General features: G+C 36.2%; 1 protein-coding gene across 4 annotated transcripts in view; it reads left to right on the forward strand.

The window, feature by feature from the left end:
* Positions 1–16871, forward strand: part of taok3a (TAO kinase 3a) — a 61835-nt gene that overhangs the window by 22387 nt on the left and 22577 nt on the right. For all 4 annotated transcript variants that reach the window (XM_014989787.2, XM_014989793.2, XM_014989794.2 and 1 more), the window contains exons 2-10: positions 22–146; positions 7605–7831; positions 11550–11621; positions 12222–12323; positions 12547–12592; positions 13691–13787; positions 14471–14584; positions 15451–15542; positions 15731–15824. In XM_014989787.2, coding sequence (XP_014845273.2) covers positions 7697–7831; positions 11550–11621; positions 12222–12323; positions 12547–12592; positions 13691–13787; positions 14471–14584; positions 15451–15542; positions 15731–15824 — 752 coding nt within the window. In that variant the 5' untranslated portion in view covers positions 22–146; positions 7605–7696. The remainder of the gene's footprint in view (positions 1–21; positions 147–7604; positions 7832–11549; positions 11622–12221; positions 12324–12546; positions 12593–13690; positions 13788–14470; positions 14585–15450; positions 15543–15730; positions 15825–16871) is intronic.

Genomic DNA, 16871 nt, shown 5'->3' on the forward strand with positions numbered 1-16871 from the left:
TTCTTCCCCATTAAACCTCAGGAACAGTGTTATTCCAGTCATGAGGGAAGCTGACAAAACTGCAGTTCTGGGTTTATTCTGAGGAGAGTGGAAAGAAGAGGGAGACTGAGGATAGGCTAACACATCCTGTCACACGTTTCTTACCGGTAAGTCGTCGTCACACATCTCATTCTCTGTTGCTTTTGCTCTCATTTTCTTTGTTATACTCATCCTGTCACTTACTTTTCACCACTGTAAGCAAACATTTTACCAACCAAGGTTTTTGTACCGGTGCATGCTCACACAGAAATGCTCTTCTTTGCACAGTTACATAAACAAACAGGACAGCTATGAGCCACCCTTATACTGGGTCCTGGTTTGCCTTGTGTTGAAAGCTCAATGCAAACACACAACAGGGTTAATCTTTTCTTCTGGCTTTTGCAGCACACTTTCTTAATTGTGTCCCAAATTTCTATTTTGCAAAACCACATCACTCATTTCTATTTGTCAGATAAATGTAGTCTATTTAGTTTATTGAGTATAATAGTTGTGTGATCTTAAAAGACTTTTGGTGATATTTTAAAGTCAGAATTCGATACTTTGTTTTTCTTTAGGTGTAGTTTTGCTAAATAAACTCCATATTGTATCAAGTGATGAAAGCCTGAGGTTGATCTGTTGTTTTTGAGATCTTTTTGATTAGAGCAATAACATAAATCTGTCTTTGCTGCACACAGAACCTTCAGCGATCGTTATAATTTGACCAAAAGTCAAGTGTGCATGTGTTTGCGTGTGTGTGCAAGGCTGTTGGCAACCCTTCCTGCTCTGCTGAATCACATGCTGGTTGGTAAATAAAGATTAGAGAGATAGACTGTAGTTTGACGAGTAACTTGACTCTGCAGGCATAAAAGTTTGTTTTCAGGTGTATTGTTTTTTCTTAGCAGATGGCCTGCTAGTTCAAAGTCAGATAGTAGAGTTGAATAATTATCCTCTGAAAATGTTGGTGATATAACAAAGGCATTGCAATCAGGGCTGTATATGAACCAAAACATGCATCGCTTTTTAAATGGATGTATATCTGACTCATCATACAGCTGCAGTCAAACTGCAGTGAAACTCTCTTGTTCCTGCTGATGCTCCTTGTGTCAAACTTTAAGTTAGTGCTGTGCTAACACTAGCATGTCTCCTTTTTGGTTCAATATGATTTTATTAAACTTACAACATATCACATTTGATGTGAGGAAAAAAGTCCTTGCTGTTATCCTAATTTGGGAGGGTATAACCAAAGATAAATCATTAAAATACCAGCAGAAATGTTTATAAAGCTGGACAACAATTTTTAAGAAGTGCTTCGATGCCCTAGTGCTAATTAAAACTATTCTACTGATTTATATTTCCACATTTTATGGGTATACATAGTTTTCTGTCTACATTTTTTTAGGTACTATCTAAAACTCAGATTTTAAAATTTTTTAAATTCTTTTTACACCAATGAAACTCCTTTTGTACACACTGAAACTGTAACAATGATTGTGATTTTGATTATATTGTGCACCATGAGAAAGAAAGATAACCGAGTTTCTGCCACCGCAGTAGAGCAATGACATTTGAATAAAATGACTGTGCCATTCCACACGTTCAGATAGTTTGTATTTGTGTTAATTCTCAGAATAAACCAACTTCACAATTCATACTGAAACAGCTGTTTCACATGTACTGCGTTTAAATTTCCTCCTCGTTAGCAAGCTGGTATTGTGCTTAAAATAAACTTTTTTTATTATTCATACAGTAACGAGGCTGACCCACTTATTGTAACGCAGAAGGCACACATATTCATACACAAGCATACGTCTCACACACACACACACGCACACACGCGCGCACACACACACACACACACACACACACACATGCAGTGTGCTCTGAGGACTTTGATTTCTTCTGAGATGAGAGGCTCTGTCTGCTCACAGTATGTTTTATCTGTATTTATGATACAGAATTATTAAAGTGCACATTATTATTATTATTATTATTATTATTATTATTATTATTATCCAACCACTCACTGAGAAACGCACAGAGAAAACTTAAAGTCCTAAGCCTGCTCTTTAGAATGCCATGGTAGGAGTTAAGGGAGCTGGATTATTACGTAATTCTTATGCTTTCACTTTGACACACATAAGTCTCATAAACTTCATCAGCACAGTTCTTTTCCCCCACCATTACTGATTAGGTCTGGCAATTTGAATCCCAGTAAGAATTCCCACAGTCTGTCTAATTCCTGTTTGTGTCTAAAGCTGGGAGGGGGTTGGCCTAAGCTGATAAACCCCCTGGCCATCAAACCCACACACACACACACACACACACACCCACGCATGCAGACGCACATATGTACGCTTGTGTGTTCTCTCTACACATCTCAGCTGTATCTGTGCTAATGTATTTCTTTCCACTCTGTACATTGAAATGTGTTAATATTAATGTTCATGCTTCTATGTGATCACACACACTCACTGTCAAACAGAACCTCAGAAGGAGGAATGGATTAAATGAATGATGAAGGAAGAAAAACATTTTCTTTATCTTTCTTTTTCTTGTTTAAGAAAAAGGAAGATTAAAGGGGAAATCTTAGCAAAGAGACATGAAAGAACTGATGAAGCCCTGAGACCAGCGGGATAAGATGGAGTTTTAAAGAAGCCTTTTACGCATCCAAGTTATCAATGTATTCAAATGCACACATTGTCATCAGATAGTTTCCTCCTTTTTGTTTCGCTATGTGATTGTGTTACTAATTATGAACTTGTTTGTGCTTTACTTGCAATGAAAGGCATTTTAAAACAAAAATAAAAGCTTCTGGTTATTAGTTAAATTCTAAATTTGGCAGCAATAGATCAAAGTTTACAAAATTCAATATGGAATTTTTTGCAATAAAAAAGTTTTTTTTATCTTTTAACTTACTATTTACTCTTAATCAAATCCTTCATTTATTCATTCATTGTATTGTAGTTCTTTCTGAAAACTACAAAACCCTTGATGTAGGGCAGTACGCAGCCCTGTTGAGAGGAATTTAAAGCTTTTTTATTTCTGTGGGAAATAAAATGTTATTGTTGGTTATTTTCAATCAACAGCTTCATCATAAAAAAAGTTTATGTTAAAAAAGTTTTGATTTCATCAGTTGACCTAAACCCATTAATAACTTTTGTGAAACTTACTTTATACTATATTTGAAGCAATGTAGCCGAATGCTGTAAATGTAAAGGATTTGCATGCCAGGGCTAAACACAGAAACTTCAGTGGAAAAGATGATGAACTAAAATTAAAGGTAAATTCAAACTGTCATGAAGATAACTCACCGTACTACTTTGAATAATTTAAATAAACCTAAATTTTTATTCATAATTGTCTTAAAGGTCTTGCATTTAAATCATTTTACTTATACAGAGAAATATTTTCTCTGCATAATTAGCAAAGATAAAACAATATAATGTCTAAATAATCAGGCTTATTAATCCGTGCCCACAATAAACCTGGTCTTTTAATTACAATCTGGCATATTAATTAGTATAGCACAAGAGGCTTAGAAAGGAGGAAGTATCTGTATATTTGTTCATGTTTATGCATTTCTTATGTGAGCATATTGACCCACATTTAACACATGGATGCTTTCATGTACATGCATACATGTATAATTACTGGGATGAGGCTGAAGTTAATCTTTGGCCCTTTTATTTTGTGTGTGCATCTAACGTAACGGTCGAAAATGATTTTTTTCAGTTTGAGAGGAGCATCAAGTTCATGAATTATTTTTGAGTTGCATCATAAAAAATACAGTTTTGGATGTGTGTTTGATATATGCAAAATATCAGGCCATTTTGGCATAAATTCTCTAATCTCCTCTTTACAGATTAAAGTTTATATACTGCATCGTCTGTAATGGATCATTGCAGAGACTGCAGTAATCATGCACAGACAAACCAAATGAAGATGAGTAATGTGGACTTAACTTTTATTGATGTTTTTTGTTTTTCTTTTTTTGTTAAAGTATTTATTCCACAAATCCACAGTTTCTGGCTACACATCTGTCACTACACTCTAGAGCAGGGGTGTCCAAATTGCGCCCGGGCACAAATTTTGTGAGGCCCCTGAGAGCAATTTAAGAACGGTGGATGACGCAGACGGAGTCTGTTTATTTTTAGTTTTCTGGCACAGTTATTGCCAACAAGTTAAAATCTTGTTACACTGGAAAGTGTTAGGTACAACACAAAGCTTTCATCTTTTAATAACCACACTTTTTACATTCTCTTTAACTTATAGTGGAAATGACTACATTTGTTGTAACCAAAACTATTTTTGATTAATGTATTAAGTTTTTATAAAACTTGATTTTAAGCAATCTAAAAAGATTGACTCAAGTCTTGTTCTCATTGCTGAGAATAAGCTAAAATTCTTTATATTTATTTCAGTCAAGCCCAAAATATTTTTTTCTTCTTTTTATTTATGGCAGACGTACAAAACCCCACACATCCCTAAGTATCCCTAAGTATTTCATTCTTAGTTTGATGTTGGGCAGCTTAAAAAATCGTCATATAATTGTTTAATTTTAAATTTTCATTATTTTTATTTTTTTTTCCAAATTCCTTTGCTTTGACTAGATTATTTTGACCCATGTGACAAAAAGACACCACTGCTATAGAGTCACCAACATAATAAACTGTTAGAAAATGTTACTTCCCCTTTGACACTGAATAAAACAATAAAATAGAGTCCCCACAACACTATCATTTTTAGGGGGTTGCCATTGTCATAGCACGATTTTGATCATGGGAAATCTTTATCCTGACAATAGAGATAATACAATAATGCCTATCCCCACTGATATTTTGTGGGCAGCTGGTACAGTTGTGTAGTAGTACACATGTAGTAAATAAATCACACAGCACAGATTTAATCTGCCTAAGCTATTTGCCTAATCAGCTCTTTTAGAACAATACTCTTCATAGATTCAGACACGTGCACACACAAAGCGGCATTCTTTACTGGACTGGTAAGAGCTTTACCCTGTGTTACAACCTGTTGTTGCCAAGTTGCATCACTTATCAGAGGAAAGGAGAGGAGGACAGTAGAATGGAGCATTAGCAGGTGGGATGACGCGTCTAATGATCACATAATTTGATGAAGCTGCTTCTGTGTTGTGTCTGTCTTTAGCAAACTTTGCTTTTTTTTTTCTTTCATTTTATTGTTTCCTCACATTTTGACATTCTGTGTCAAGAAATCTGAACAAAAACTTAACACAAATAATAATTTCACAAATAGTGAAATTACTATTTGTGTGTATTCATGTGTTCAGTTGTGCAGTGGGTGTGTGTTTCATGAGGAGAGAGTTGAAATTGATGTTGAGCCAGTTACTATCTGGAGAACTCAAAAAGGAGAGATGGGAGGAAGAGGGGCTGATGCAACCAGAAGACAGACAAATACAGAGTAACACAAACGGACACACTGCTTCGTTCCTCAGGTCAGCAAATAGACAATACATTTGTACACATTGTGAAATAAATACCATTCAGAAAAAGATGCAAGCATTAGAAATAAAAGTGTGGTTCTTTTTTGCTTGAAAGTATGTCCACGTTTGTGGTTTTCGCATTTCTTCAGTCCCTGTTTTACCAGCTTTAAGCAGCTTTTTTTCTCTCTCTTTTTGGATTTTTTAAAAATAATTCACTGAGGACACAGCACAGCTCTTTTGGGTGATTTACAACTTTCTTGTCTGCTACATAAGATTTCTTAAGTCCCTCAATCACACAAACCTTTAAAAATGCTTGATAGGCCTTTTTAAAAAAATTTTTAATCAAGTATCTTGATTGTATAAAGTTTTTTTTATTATTTACCAAACTTTCACCCTAGGCTTAGTCTGATGCTAGTGAGACAAAAATAAAATCTATATTTGTCTTTAATGTTGGTAACATGTAAACTTGCCAATAGGATTTTCACATCATCTAAATGGGAAGGATGAAATGGAATCTGTTTTCATAAGGTTCGCAGCATCTTGTGTATGATTAAAAAAGAAGAATCATCCCAGTATGATTTTTTTAATGATACAGTATTTTAAAAAAGTTCCAATTGTAAATATTGAAACTAAATGATGGTATCATTCTTTGATATCTTTACAACTTTACTATTTTACTCTAATTTGTCACTTAAGAGGTCCTGGCACCAGCAGGACCTCTGACCACCACCCAAGGTCAATTAAATTAATTGTGATTAATGAATCGTCTGATGACCTGAATTCTCAGATTGTATACTTGATTATATACCAGCCCTGATCAGTATGCTAAAGAATGTTTACATGTCAGATCTATCATTTTGAAATAACAAAAGCCTGTTTAACTGTTTAACTGTGTAACTCCATCTGCTCTCTTTCACAAACACACACACACACAAATTTAATACCAGCAACTGACATTACATTTTTTGAGAACTCTTGTTTAGTGATGTTAAGCAAATTAATGACATTAAATTGAAGCTTCTTTAATATTAAGTAGGGCATTAATGTTACCCATAACCTGTCTTGTAAAGGAATGAAAGAGATGTGCTGTAATTCTTTTAGATGTGTTTTATTTGTAAAGGTTCCATAACTGAATGATTCCAAAAAAGTTTTATTCATTTCTTTTTTGTCATTTTCATTGACATAAAGAGACGGCTCTCTAACTTTGGGCTGTGTTTGAGAAGATCATTGTTTTATTTTACCATGGGTATTTAATTCAACAGCAAGTTGAACATTTTTTGTTTATTATAGAAATGAGCTAAGATTAGTATCAGCAGGTCGAGCTGCACAAAAACGGCGATAGGAAATTGGCCACAAAATCAGATTAAAAGAAACTTTTTCCCAATCAGAACCTCAGGACGGTCATCTTTGTGCATCTGGTGCCACTGAGGCAGACTGCACCAAACCTTGCCTTTAAGACTGATATTTCTGGGGTGAGTGTGATGGCTTTTATCCCTTTAAGGCCAGAGGATTAGTATGATGCTGATGCTTAGTGTCTTGGTCTGTGTGTCTTGTCAGCTTCCTCTGTGTGGGGCCATCCTTTGGAGCCAGATTTGCTTGCTGCATCTGGCTGATGTGCAGAGAGATTTCATGGTAGACAGAAAAAGAACGAGAGAGACTGAAATCAGAGAGATGCCGTGCGACGGCGCACATGTGTGTGTTGCATGTGCAGTGGAGCTAACTGGAGCAGTTTGTCCAGGACCATACACGCTTGACGGCCTGGCTGCAGCCTTGTAAAACGCAACACTCTGTGTTGCTGTAAGCGAATGCATGCACATGTACAACTGTTACACACTGTGCATGTGCGGAAGTGATGAATCCATGACTCAACTTCAGCTGTCAAGCTTGTGCGCGTTTGTGTGTATGTCTGCGCAGCACGACATGACTGTCTCTTTTTTTTTTTTTTAAATCACCTACCAACTGCCTGGACTCACTTATAAAAACACTTAATAATGTACAGACACATACAGACATATTTTTAAAGAAACCAAGACATCTGTTGAGTTTAACATTGAGTTTCCCCCCAAAACTTGCATGGAATAATGAAAACCTGAAAAGTTGATGAGGTTGTTTTGAACTGTGTTCCCAGGTCTAGCTGGCCAATGCCGGGCCCGTCGTGGATATCTGGTGGCGGTAGCGGTATGCGATAGCGGTCACCGGCGCCTAGCCCATGTCCAGCCCATGATGCCGTCATCCACACGGAAAGGAGTGACGAAGGATCCCGAGCTGGCTGACCTCTTCTTCAAAGATGACCCGGAGGAGGTCTTCTGTGACCTACATGAAATCGGGCATGGCAGCTTCGGAGCCGTCTACTTTGTGAGTGCTGTCCTAAAAGTTTATCATTGAAAACAAGGAGTTCAGCATTTGTTTAAGTTCTTAACTGATCAATGTTGCTTCTTAATGTTATTTCTGATTTAATCCCTATTTTCCATCTATAAAACCTTGAGAGTTTTGTAGCTTAAAGTTTTGGCAATAATGCAGTTTAAAAATTATTGGCTGCTGATATAACTTTTTAAAGCTTAGTGTAATATACAGCTGGGTTTAAACTCTTTACAACATGACGGAGCATTAATTCACAGATATACCATTAAAAAACCTAGTTGTTTTACACAACCATTTTTTATTGTTAATATATGGATTTAATTAATCTGTAATGACGCTTCAGTTGTAAAATCATCCCCTCTCAGCACATTCTATGCTGCCTTTAATTTTAATCTTCACTAATTACTCATCAGGCCTTTGATTTTAAAGCTGCATGGAGGCGAGATGAGAGAATGTTGCATCTCCGCTCTTTCTTGTCCTCTTTTTCTCCACCCCATCCCACACTTCAACCTCAGATGTAGAGCTGGGGCGATCAGCCCCCCTGCATGGTAAACAGCTGCCCTCTTTACATGGAATAAGTGAAGTCGATGAAGGGGCTGCATTTTCTCTACTGCTATGGCTTTGCCATCTTGTTTTTCCACCGTCAGTCGCAAACATGTACAAATAACCACAATACATCAAATGTTAGACAAATAATGTCCAGTGCTGTGTTCACTTTAACTTTCTTCTAGCTTAAAAAAAGTTGGTAATCACAATTATCACAGATCAGTAAACAATAGTAAAAAGCAACAAAAGCAGTTAGTAATGGGAAACAAATACTAAGCAAAATTACATTCTTACAGCTCTCCAGATTGACTTTAAATAAAACATTGATTTTCTATATATTTTTTTAAATTATTATTTTATTTCTAAGTGTGTGACTCTTGTTACAAATCCTGATAACCTTCTTTCAAAAGAAAGGGTATGTCTGTAATTTATAGACAGAAATGTGCAGTTATTTGCAGCCACTCATTAACCTTAATAGAGATAATTATAATGAGCATATCTGTATTTTAGACAGATCAGAACTTCTCTCATTAATATTTTAGCATCTGCATAGTCATAGGACAAAGAGATTTTAATATGAAAATCAAAGTCAGTCTCTAAAATAAATCTCCTGTGGAAATAATGTCCTTGCTGAAAATCCACTGCTGAATAAAATGCAGGCCATCTGCAAACATGGGAGCCGTGTGGCAGCTGCAAAACCTGAAGCACTAATAATGTGCTGGGATTACTGTAGGTTAGTGACAGTGGAGAAGCACAAGTTCCTGTATGTATGTGCATTTTCTCTGTTTTTAGGAAAATTCATCCACTATAACGGATGTCTATATTTTCTGTGCATAGAATCAAAGATAAACTCTTTTATTGAGGAAAACGGTTTTATATCCAGACCACTTGGGTGTACAGTGAGGAGATTAAATAGTTATTAATGACTAACTCAACCCCACATCTTCTCCCTACATGCTGGGATAACAGCCTTTATGAAAACATTAAGTTTCATTTCAGTTTCACATCATTTTACACACACACACACACACACACACGCACACACACACACACATGTTTGTGTTGCTATCTTTGTGGGGACTTTCCATTGACTTCCATTCATTTCTACAGCCTAAACCTCACCTTTACCCTTTTCCTAACCCTAACCATCACATACCTAACCCTAACCAAAACTCAATTCATATCTTAGCCCTAACTCTGACCCCTGACCCAAAAACGTTGTGGGGAGCAATTGGTCCCCACAACGTAGTATATGTCAGGAAAATCGTCCCCACAAGGTATTACAAACACACACACACACACACACACACACACACACACACACACACACACACACACACACACACACTCTCGCACAAATAGACTTAAGTTCCTTCCTGGAAGACCTGTATCATGCCTGTATCACTTACAGCGTAAGTGATACAGGCACATCATAAACATAAACTGACGGTCAATCGTAGGGATGACATTTAAAAAACCCCATAAAAACAGCTGTATCTGTTTTCCGCTGTCATTTGAATCAGAAGAAAATACTGATTTATTTGTTAGTGAGCTGAAGCTGAGCTGGGGATTCAGACTCTCCCTTGGGCCAGATGCTTCCAAGGTTAACACCACAGGGTTAAGGTGGTCATGTTGATCTGGGCTGACAGCTCACACACTTTACAGTAGCTACAGAGAAACCATGTGGCATGCACCTGCAGGTTTCCCCTATTTACAAAGTAGGATGCTGTTGTCAGGTGGAAATTTGTTTACTTTCAAATGAGATGCTCTGCTGATTCATTTTGTGGGAGAAAATTGATATTGTGTATGCTGTGTGATCCTTTTTATGGAGGAAATTTATCTGGTCATCCTATGTAACTCCACACAGCAAATCACAAAGTTAATGTTCAGGGAATACTCTAATCTTAATCTAATGCTTATGTATATCCAGCTGTCTACAGTTGATGTTTCCATTAATATGATTGATTTAAAATTTCACCTGTGTTCTTCAGTCTTTAAAAAAAATCTTACATTTCTTATTCTCAATATTAGACTTCAAAATCTCTTGAATATAACCAAATTATTCATACTAGCTTAGATTTAGCTGCCTTTTTTCTATTTTTTCTGCTATTGCTTCCTCCTTTGCATCATAAAATGACTCCTTCACGTCATTATATGCTATAATATGTTTATTGTAAGCTTTTACAATTAAAATATTGTTATATTATCCATAACAAGCTCATAAGAAGCAGTAAATTTGACAAAACAGGGATTTTAATAGTTGGCTAAAACCTATCATAAGTAACAATGTTTTTTGTTTTCCATTTATTTTCCTTTGCAATTTTTCAAAAATAATTTACTTAGTATTCAATGGTTTCATGGTCATGAAATGGCATGACAAGGTAATGGTTGGATATGAACTGGTCAAGGACTTACTTGACCACACCCGACAGAAATCACTTTACTTCCTAAAACAGCATGTTGCAACTTTGCGTTGTTCTTCCTGGTTTTCTCCCTTCCCAAGTCGTTGGCAAAACTTCTTATGACCAAGGCGTCCGAAAAAAGAAATCCCAGAATTCAATTCCACTTAGATTATTTATTTGGTGTTAGTTTATAGCATCACAAGCCACTCTCCAAAACAAACACATTACATACCCAGATGTATATTATCAACCAGACCAATCATATGTATAGATTCAAATTGAGTTACGTACATTCCAGTCATACTTAGTCTATAAAGCTGGATGTTACAAAATTATGTATCTTAGGAAGCCTCACTGATTGTATTAAGTTATTGATCCACTATGGCCAGCATGTGGCCATAGTGGAAAGGAAAAAATCCCTGTTTATCAGGAAATAACAGACTTAGTGTGAGCATCAATCTGCTGGGGCTTTGAGAAAATACAGCAGATCCACAAAACCACAACAAAACTAGTCCAGCAACGCTATGTTCAGTTAGTGGCATCATCTAGGAAGAAAGAGATTTGCTAAAAAGAATAGATATAACTATTTACAGCTGTAGCCATGGCTTTTTCCATGGCAAACTCTAGGGTCTTCACAGAAAGTTAAGTAGTTCAACACAAATGCAAAGACTAGCAAAAAAAAAAAATCAAGAGGTCCTCTGATATCTTGCTGCCTACCCCTTTGTTTTCTCTCAAATCTGTAATCTTCCCGTTTTTTCTTTCAGGCCCGTAACTCCTACTCCAATGAAGTGGTGGCCATCAAAAAGATGTCCTATAATGGAAAACAGACCACTGAAGTAAGAAAATATTCACAAAGTCAAAACATGTAACTTTCGAATGCTCTGCTGCAGTTTAGTGGTTTTATTCTTCCAACATGTTGCAGAAACCTGAAGTTTGAAGAGGAAATTTTATGACAAATATGAGCTAACCTTTCTTTGCGACTTAGAGTTTGGAGTTGCATAAGATTCCCAATCTGCAATCTGTTTGAACATAGCACGATAAATTGTCTGCTACAAAATACCTCCTGCTTCAGTTAGTTACTTTGAAAGAACTAAATAAAGTGAAAGTGTTTATTCTCCAAAGTTTAGGATGAGCTGTTGTCTGCTTTTTCTTTCCATGTTCTGTTTAGGAACCTGTATTTACAGCCTGTGATGACGGCCTGCACTGTAGTTGAACTCAAGCCCTTATTCAGTGGTTTTGGAAACGTTCTTATTTTCTAAATGTATGACAATGATGGGATTGTTTCAGGGCTGTTGCCTGATGTTTTCAGAAGCTTTTCAAACCCAGCCCAAGCTTTATTCTGTATTTTTTGTTTGTCCTGGTGCAACACAATCAATTTATAGGAAATGTACCTTATTGTTTGTGTGAATTAACTTTTTTTTTTTTTTTTTTTGCAGAAGTGGCAGGACATCATTAAAGAAGTTAAGTTTTTGGGACAGCTGCGACACCCAAACACCATTGAGTACAAAGGCTGCTACTTGAAAGACAACACTGCCTGGGTTTGTGGGCCCTTCTTCAAGCACTCCTTTGTTGTGTCTCTGTTGTTTTTGACTTTATTTATCCAGACGTCCTTCAGATTACTCTTTATCTGCATGTAGTGTTAATAATACACATGTTCAGCCTATGATAGGTTTGCAACACCAGTTTAAACAAATTTGACCAGATGCTCTGTATCCTAGGTGGCAAAACCATGTGAGCTGTTTGTTTATTTTTCTGTTTCAGCTGGTGATGGAGTATTGCCTGGGCTCCGCATCAGATTTATTAGAGGGTGAGCATATGAAGCTGCATACCTTTTCATGCAGTGTCTCCTTATTGAAGTGGGTGATTGTGGCTTTGAATGGATCTTCTGCTGATCCAGAAGGCGACATTGATATTTCAGAACTAAAATGAAAGCTGGTGCGGTGGAGTAAACAATGCTGTTGTCTGTTCAGCTGAATTTCAAATACAAGCTTGATGTGTGTAAAAAAGCACTCTTGTTGTGCAATGTTTCTGCTTAGTCTTTATAAATTAATGAAGGGTTGACTGTTTGTCCCACTATGAGAGAAAAACATTTGGGTTTGTTTTCCATGCACTAAATACATCTACATCCCAAAAGAGTTTTCTTTAAAAAAAATGTATGTTTGTTACTGTGATTCTGAGATTAACTCTCATTATTATAGATTTAAACATAAACTATACTTATGATAACAAGCTGATGAATGTTTTTTAGTCAGGCTATCTGCTCTTGTAGTCAGCCTGCTTTTAGTTTCCTAACAGACACTGATCATAGTGTGCTGACTATAGTAACACTGCTCATTTCCACTAACCGCTATGGTTCGTTTCCACATGATGACAGTATGTGTTTTTTGCAACTGCCTTTTTTCCAAACACTTGAATTTGTCATGTAAAAGACTGAAAGATTTATGAGCATGCAGAGCACAGTAATAGGAAGAGCAGCACTGTGTTACTATAAGGTTCATGCAACCAGTAAAACCTCTGGTCACCAAGATTTTAGGCCCTAAACATGGGGTAAATTTAAGGTTTAGTGGATTTGAAGACATAACTTTTAAGAAACTTTGGCTTACCTTCATGCTGGTAACTGTCCCAAGCCTGGGTTCAAGAACAGAGGGTTCAAACAGGAGGATTTTGTTGTTTTTTTGTGCTTTTGATCTTTGTTCCCTTGCAAATCAAACCATCTCCAAACAAGTAAAGATTTGGTCTCCCTTAGAGTAGTCTTTAGCCATCATGAAACTTCTCAATCAAAATTAAATGAATTTTTTACATTGGCACCTAATCTTGCTGTTTTTACTAACCACCCATAAGGAACATTTTCTCTGTGTGACGTCATTAGATTTGTTTAACTTTAATTTCTGTATTTTCTCTGAAGTTCATAAGAAACCACTGCAAGAGATGGAAATTGCTGCCATTACCCACGGTGCCTTGCTAGGACTGGCTTACCTACATTCCCATAATATGATTCACAGGTGAGTCAGTTAACTTGCTTGCTTAAAACATTTTCCATTAGGAATCTTCAGTGAATAAGTCCAATAATGTAAGGTTAGTAATGACACTCCTATTTTTCCACACAAGCTGAAGGTTTGTTATCAAGCTGTAAAACACTCATGTCTGCAATCATTCTCAAAAAAAGTACAGGGATAATTAAAGTAAATCTTTTCTTTTACTAGTCAGATGATATCAGACTGAGATGAATATTGTATCTGTAAGTGAGCATGTCAGGAACAAGTGCAATAAGGATGTTTATCTTTACTGACTCACCTTTGTGGAAATATAAAGCTGTCACCCCAGCTAAACAAAATACAACTGTATCACTTTATAATGTGAAAACTTTTTCCATGTTTGTACAAATATGGGTTCTTGTTATTCTCTGTACTTACAATAAATAAGTATTACATTATACCAGATATCTTTTCGTGTTCTCTAAAGAAAATCTATTTTTTATGAACAGGTTAATTCATGGTGCAATCTTCAAAGATATTGTCAGATAACTTTCATATATATATATATATATTTTTTTTTTTTTTCCCCCTGAAAGGTATCAATAAATTTGTACCTGGAACTGGTTTGTTTTGTTTGTTTGTTTGCTCTTTTTGATTAACCCACATAATGTCACCTTTTCTCTCTTCCCTCATGCCATGTCCTCACCCAGAGATGTGAAAGCTGGTAATATCCTGCTGACTGAGCTGGGTCAAGTCAAACTGGCTGACTTTGGCTCTGCCTCCATTGCCTCACCTGCCAACTCCTTTGTTGGAACACCTTACTGGTCAGTATACAGGGTAAAAAACCCAACAAAATGTAATTTTCTAAGAAGTCAAATAAACTTTACGAGCATACGTTTTCCTGGAAAAGCTCTTTTAACCACGGACACAAATACAACATTTGAAAGAGAAAAACGCAACATAGACAATATAACATGATTCTATTTAAAAAGGACTTTAATTTTATAAGACTAACAATAACTTTTTTGGTTGTTTTCCAATGAAGATAATGGATACAATCTTTCTCTTTTTTCATTTTAATTTCTTATGAGTTGGAATGTCGCAATTACATTTCAAAAAATAGTTTTTAATATTAAAAACAGATTTAAAATTTAATATACAATTCCAGGTGCTGAAACTGCTTAGTAAATATATCTATGTATATATTTTTGTCATGATCATGAAAAATTGTCTGACATTCTTGTCGCCATGGATCCAGCTTGTAAAGAAACAAATCCGTAAATTGAGGCCACATTATCGGTTTTTGTCATTTTTAATCTCTAGATGGGATTTCAAGTTATTAATCACAGAATCTTTTTTACATGTAATAATAACTGTAAACTAAAATATGTTAATCTATTCCCCACATTAAAATGAAAAAAGAAAATCACACATTGTTCATATTTGATTGTAAGTGAAATCAGCTTTGAAACAGCTGGACAAGTTGTCTTATGCACAAAAACTGTGACACACTCGTTTATAGGAACACACTCCAAAAACCGAGCTGCTATCACAGCACACCAGAGTCTTAAAAAGCTTTGAGAAGCTTAGCAGATTATAACATTTTCATGGATTTTTCTCCCCCTCGTACTTAATAGAGTATCTGTGTGTATCTGTGGGGGTGTTTGCATGTGCCTATCTCTGTCCACAGGATGGCCCCAGAAGTGATTTTAGCCATGGATGAGGGTCAATATGAAGGTAAAGTGGACATCTGGTCGCTGGGGATCACCTGCATTGAACTGGGTAAGCAAATACCTTCCAAGTGGTTTAAATAAAAGCTTTGACTAGATTATTATAAATTATTATGCAAAACAATTAGTGGGAATCTGCATTTGTTTTTCAGTCTTTGTGATCCTGATAGGTTCTTTTTAAAACTTTGACACAAGAATAAAACCACGTGTCTTTCACTCTCCCATCTGTTCCTGTTTTAGCGGAGCGTAAACCTCCCTTGTTCAACATGAATGCCATGAGTGCCTTATATCACATCGCACAGAACGACTCTCCCACGCTGCAGTCAAATGAGTGGTGAGTTTTAGTAATTCCCTCATATTCCAACACAAACATATTTTCTGTTTGGACTGGGTTTGCTGTGTCTATCACATGGCATGTGGTCAGATGGTGAACTGAGCAGTTCTCATGTAAAATGACAAAAAAGGGAAGGCTTATCATCTAGATTTTTGTCTATGAAGGAAAAAAACAATATTTTCAAATGTCTCTATTCCACCACCAATTATCTCATTTTACCAGCTGAAACGGAAACATAAAGCAAAAGTGAAAAACAGTTTTTGCACTTCACAGTCAAACTAAAACTCCCCTGTGGCTTTAGAGCCCTGTGACAACCCTTGTGCAAAGTCACTCTCCGAGTTATTTTGAATGCAAGGAGGAGGTCCTGACCAATAAAATTCAGTTTATTTACATCCTGACCACGGGGCTATAATAAAAGGCAACATCATTACAAAGCAGGCTGGATTATTCAAAGATATTCCTGTGGTTTAAATGAACTTCTTTTCTCTTGTCTGGTTTAAATACAGTGTGCATCCAGGCACACATTAGTTGCTGTTTTACTGAGTAAAATGGCTCCCTTCATGCATTTTGCTGGAGCTTTGAACCTCACAGCTCCTGACTGTGAATGTTAATAGATTCTCTTGGGACAATCCTTCCAGACATCAATAGTTTTATTTATTTATTTCTTGGAGATTTAATTTAGACCAACAGTTTTTAAACAGCCTCTTGCTATCTCTGTGCAATACCATCTCTTCTAGCACAGGGAGAAAAAGCTCTGTGTTTTTTTAGCTATAGCCTGCAGTGCTACCAGATGCTATCATACTGTTTGACATTTTTATGCCTGATTCATCTTGTAAATGAAGAAACCTTGTGTGTTCATGCTGTACATTGTTCCTTGTCACTAAGAATACTTTTAGTGTACCATAATATAAGTGATTGAATGATGTTAAAATGTGTGCCTTAATGAAGAAATTAAGAGATGTTAATTTGTACTTGGGGGACAAATGCAAATAAAAACAAGACGTAACATATTTTATGAAGGCCTCAGAGGCTTTTTAGAGAACATTA

Source organism: Poecilia mexicana, unplaced genomic scaffold, assembly GCF_051168715.1.
Source record: "Poecilia mexicana isolate PSO_F unplaced genomic scaffold, ASM5116871v1 scaffold_9, whole genome shotgun sequence".
Classification (NCBI taxonomy): Eukaryota; Metazoa; Chordata; class Actinopteri; order Cyprinodontiformes; family Poeciliidae; genus Poecilia; species Poecilia mexicana.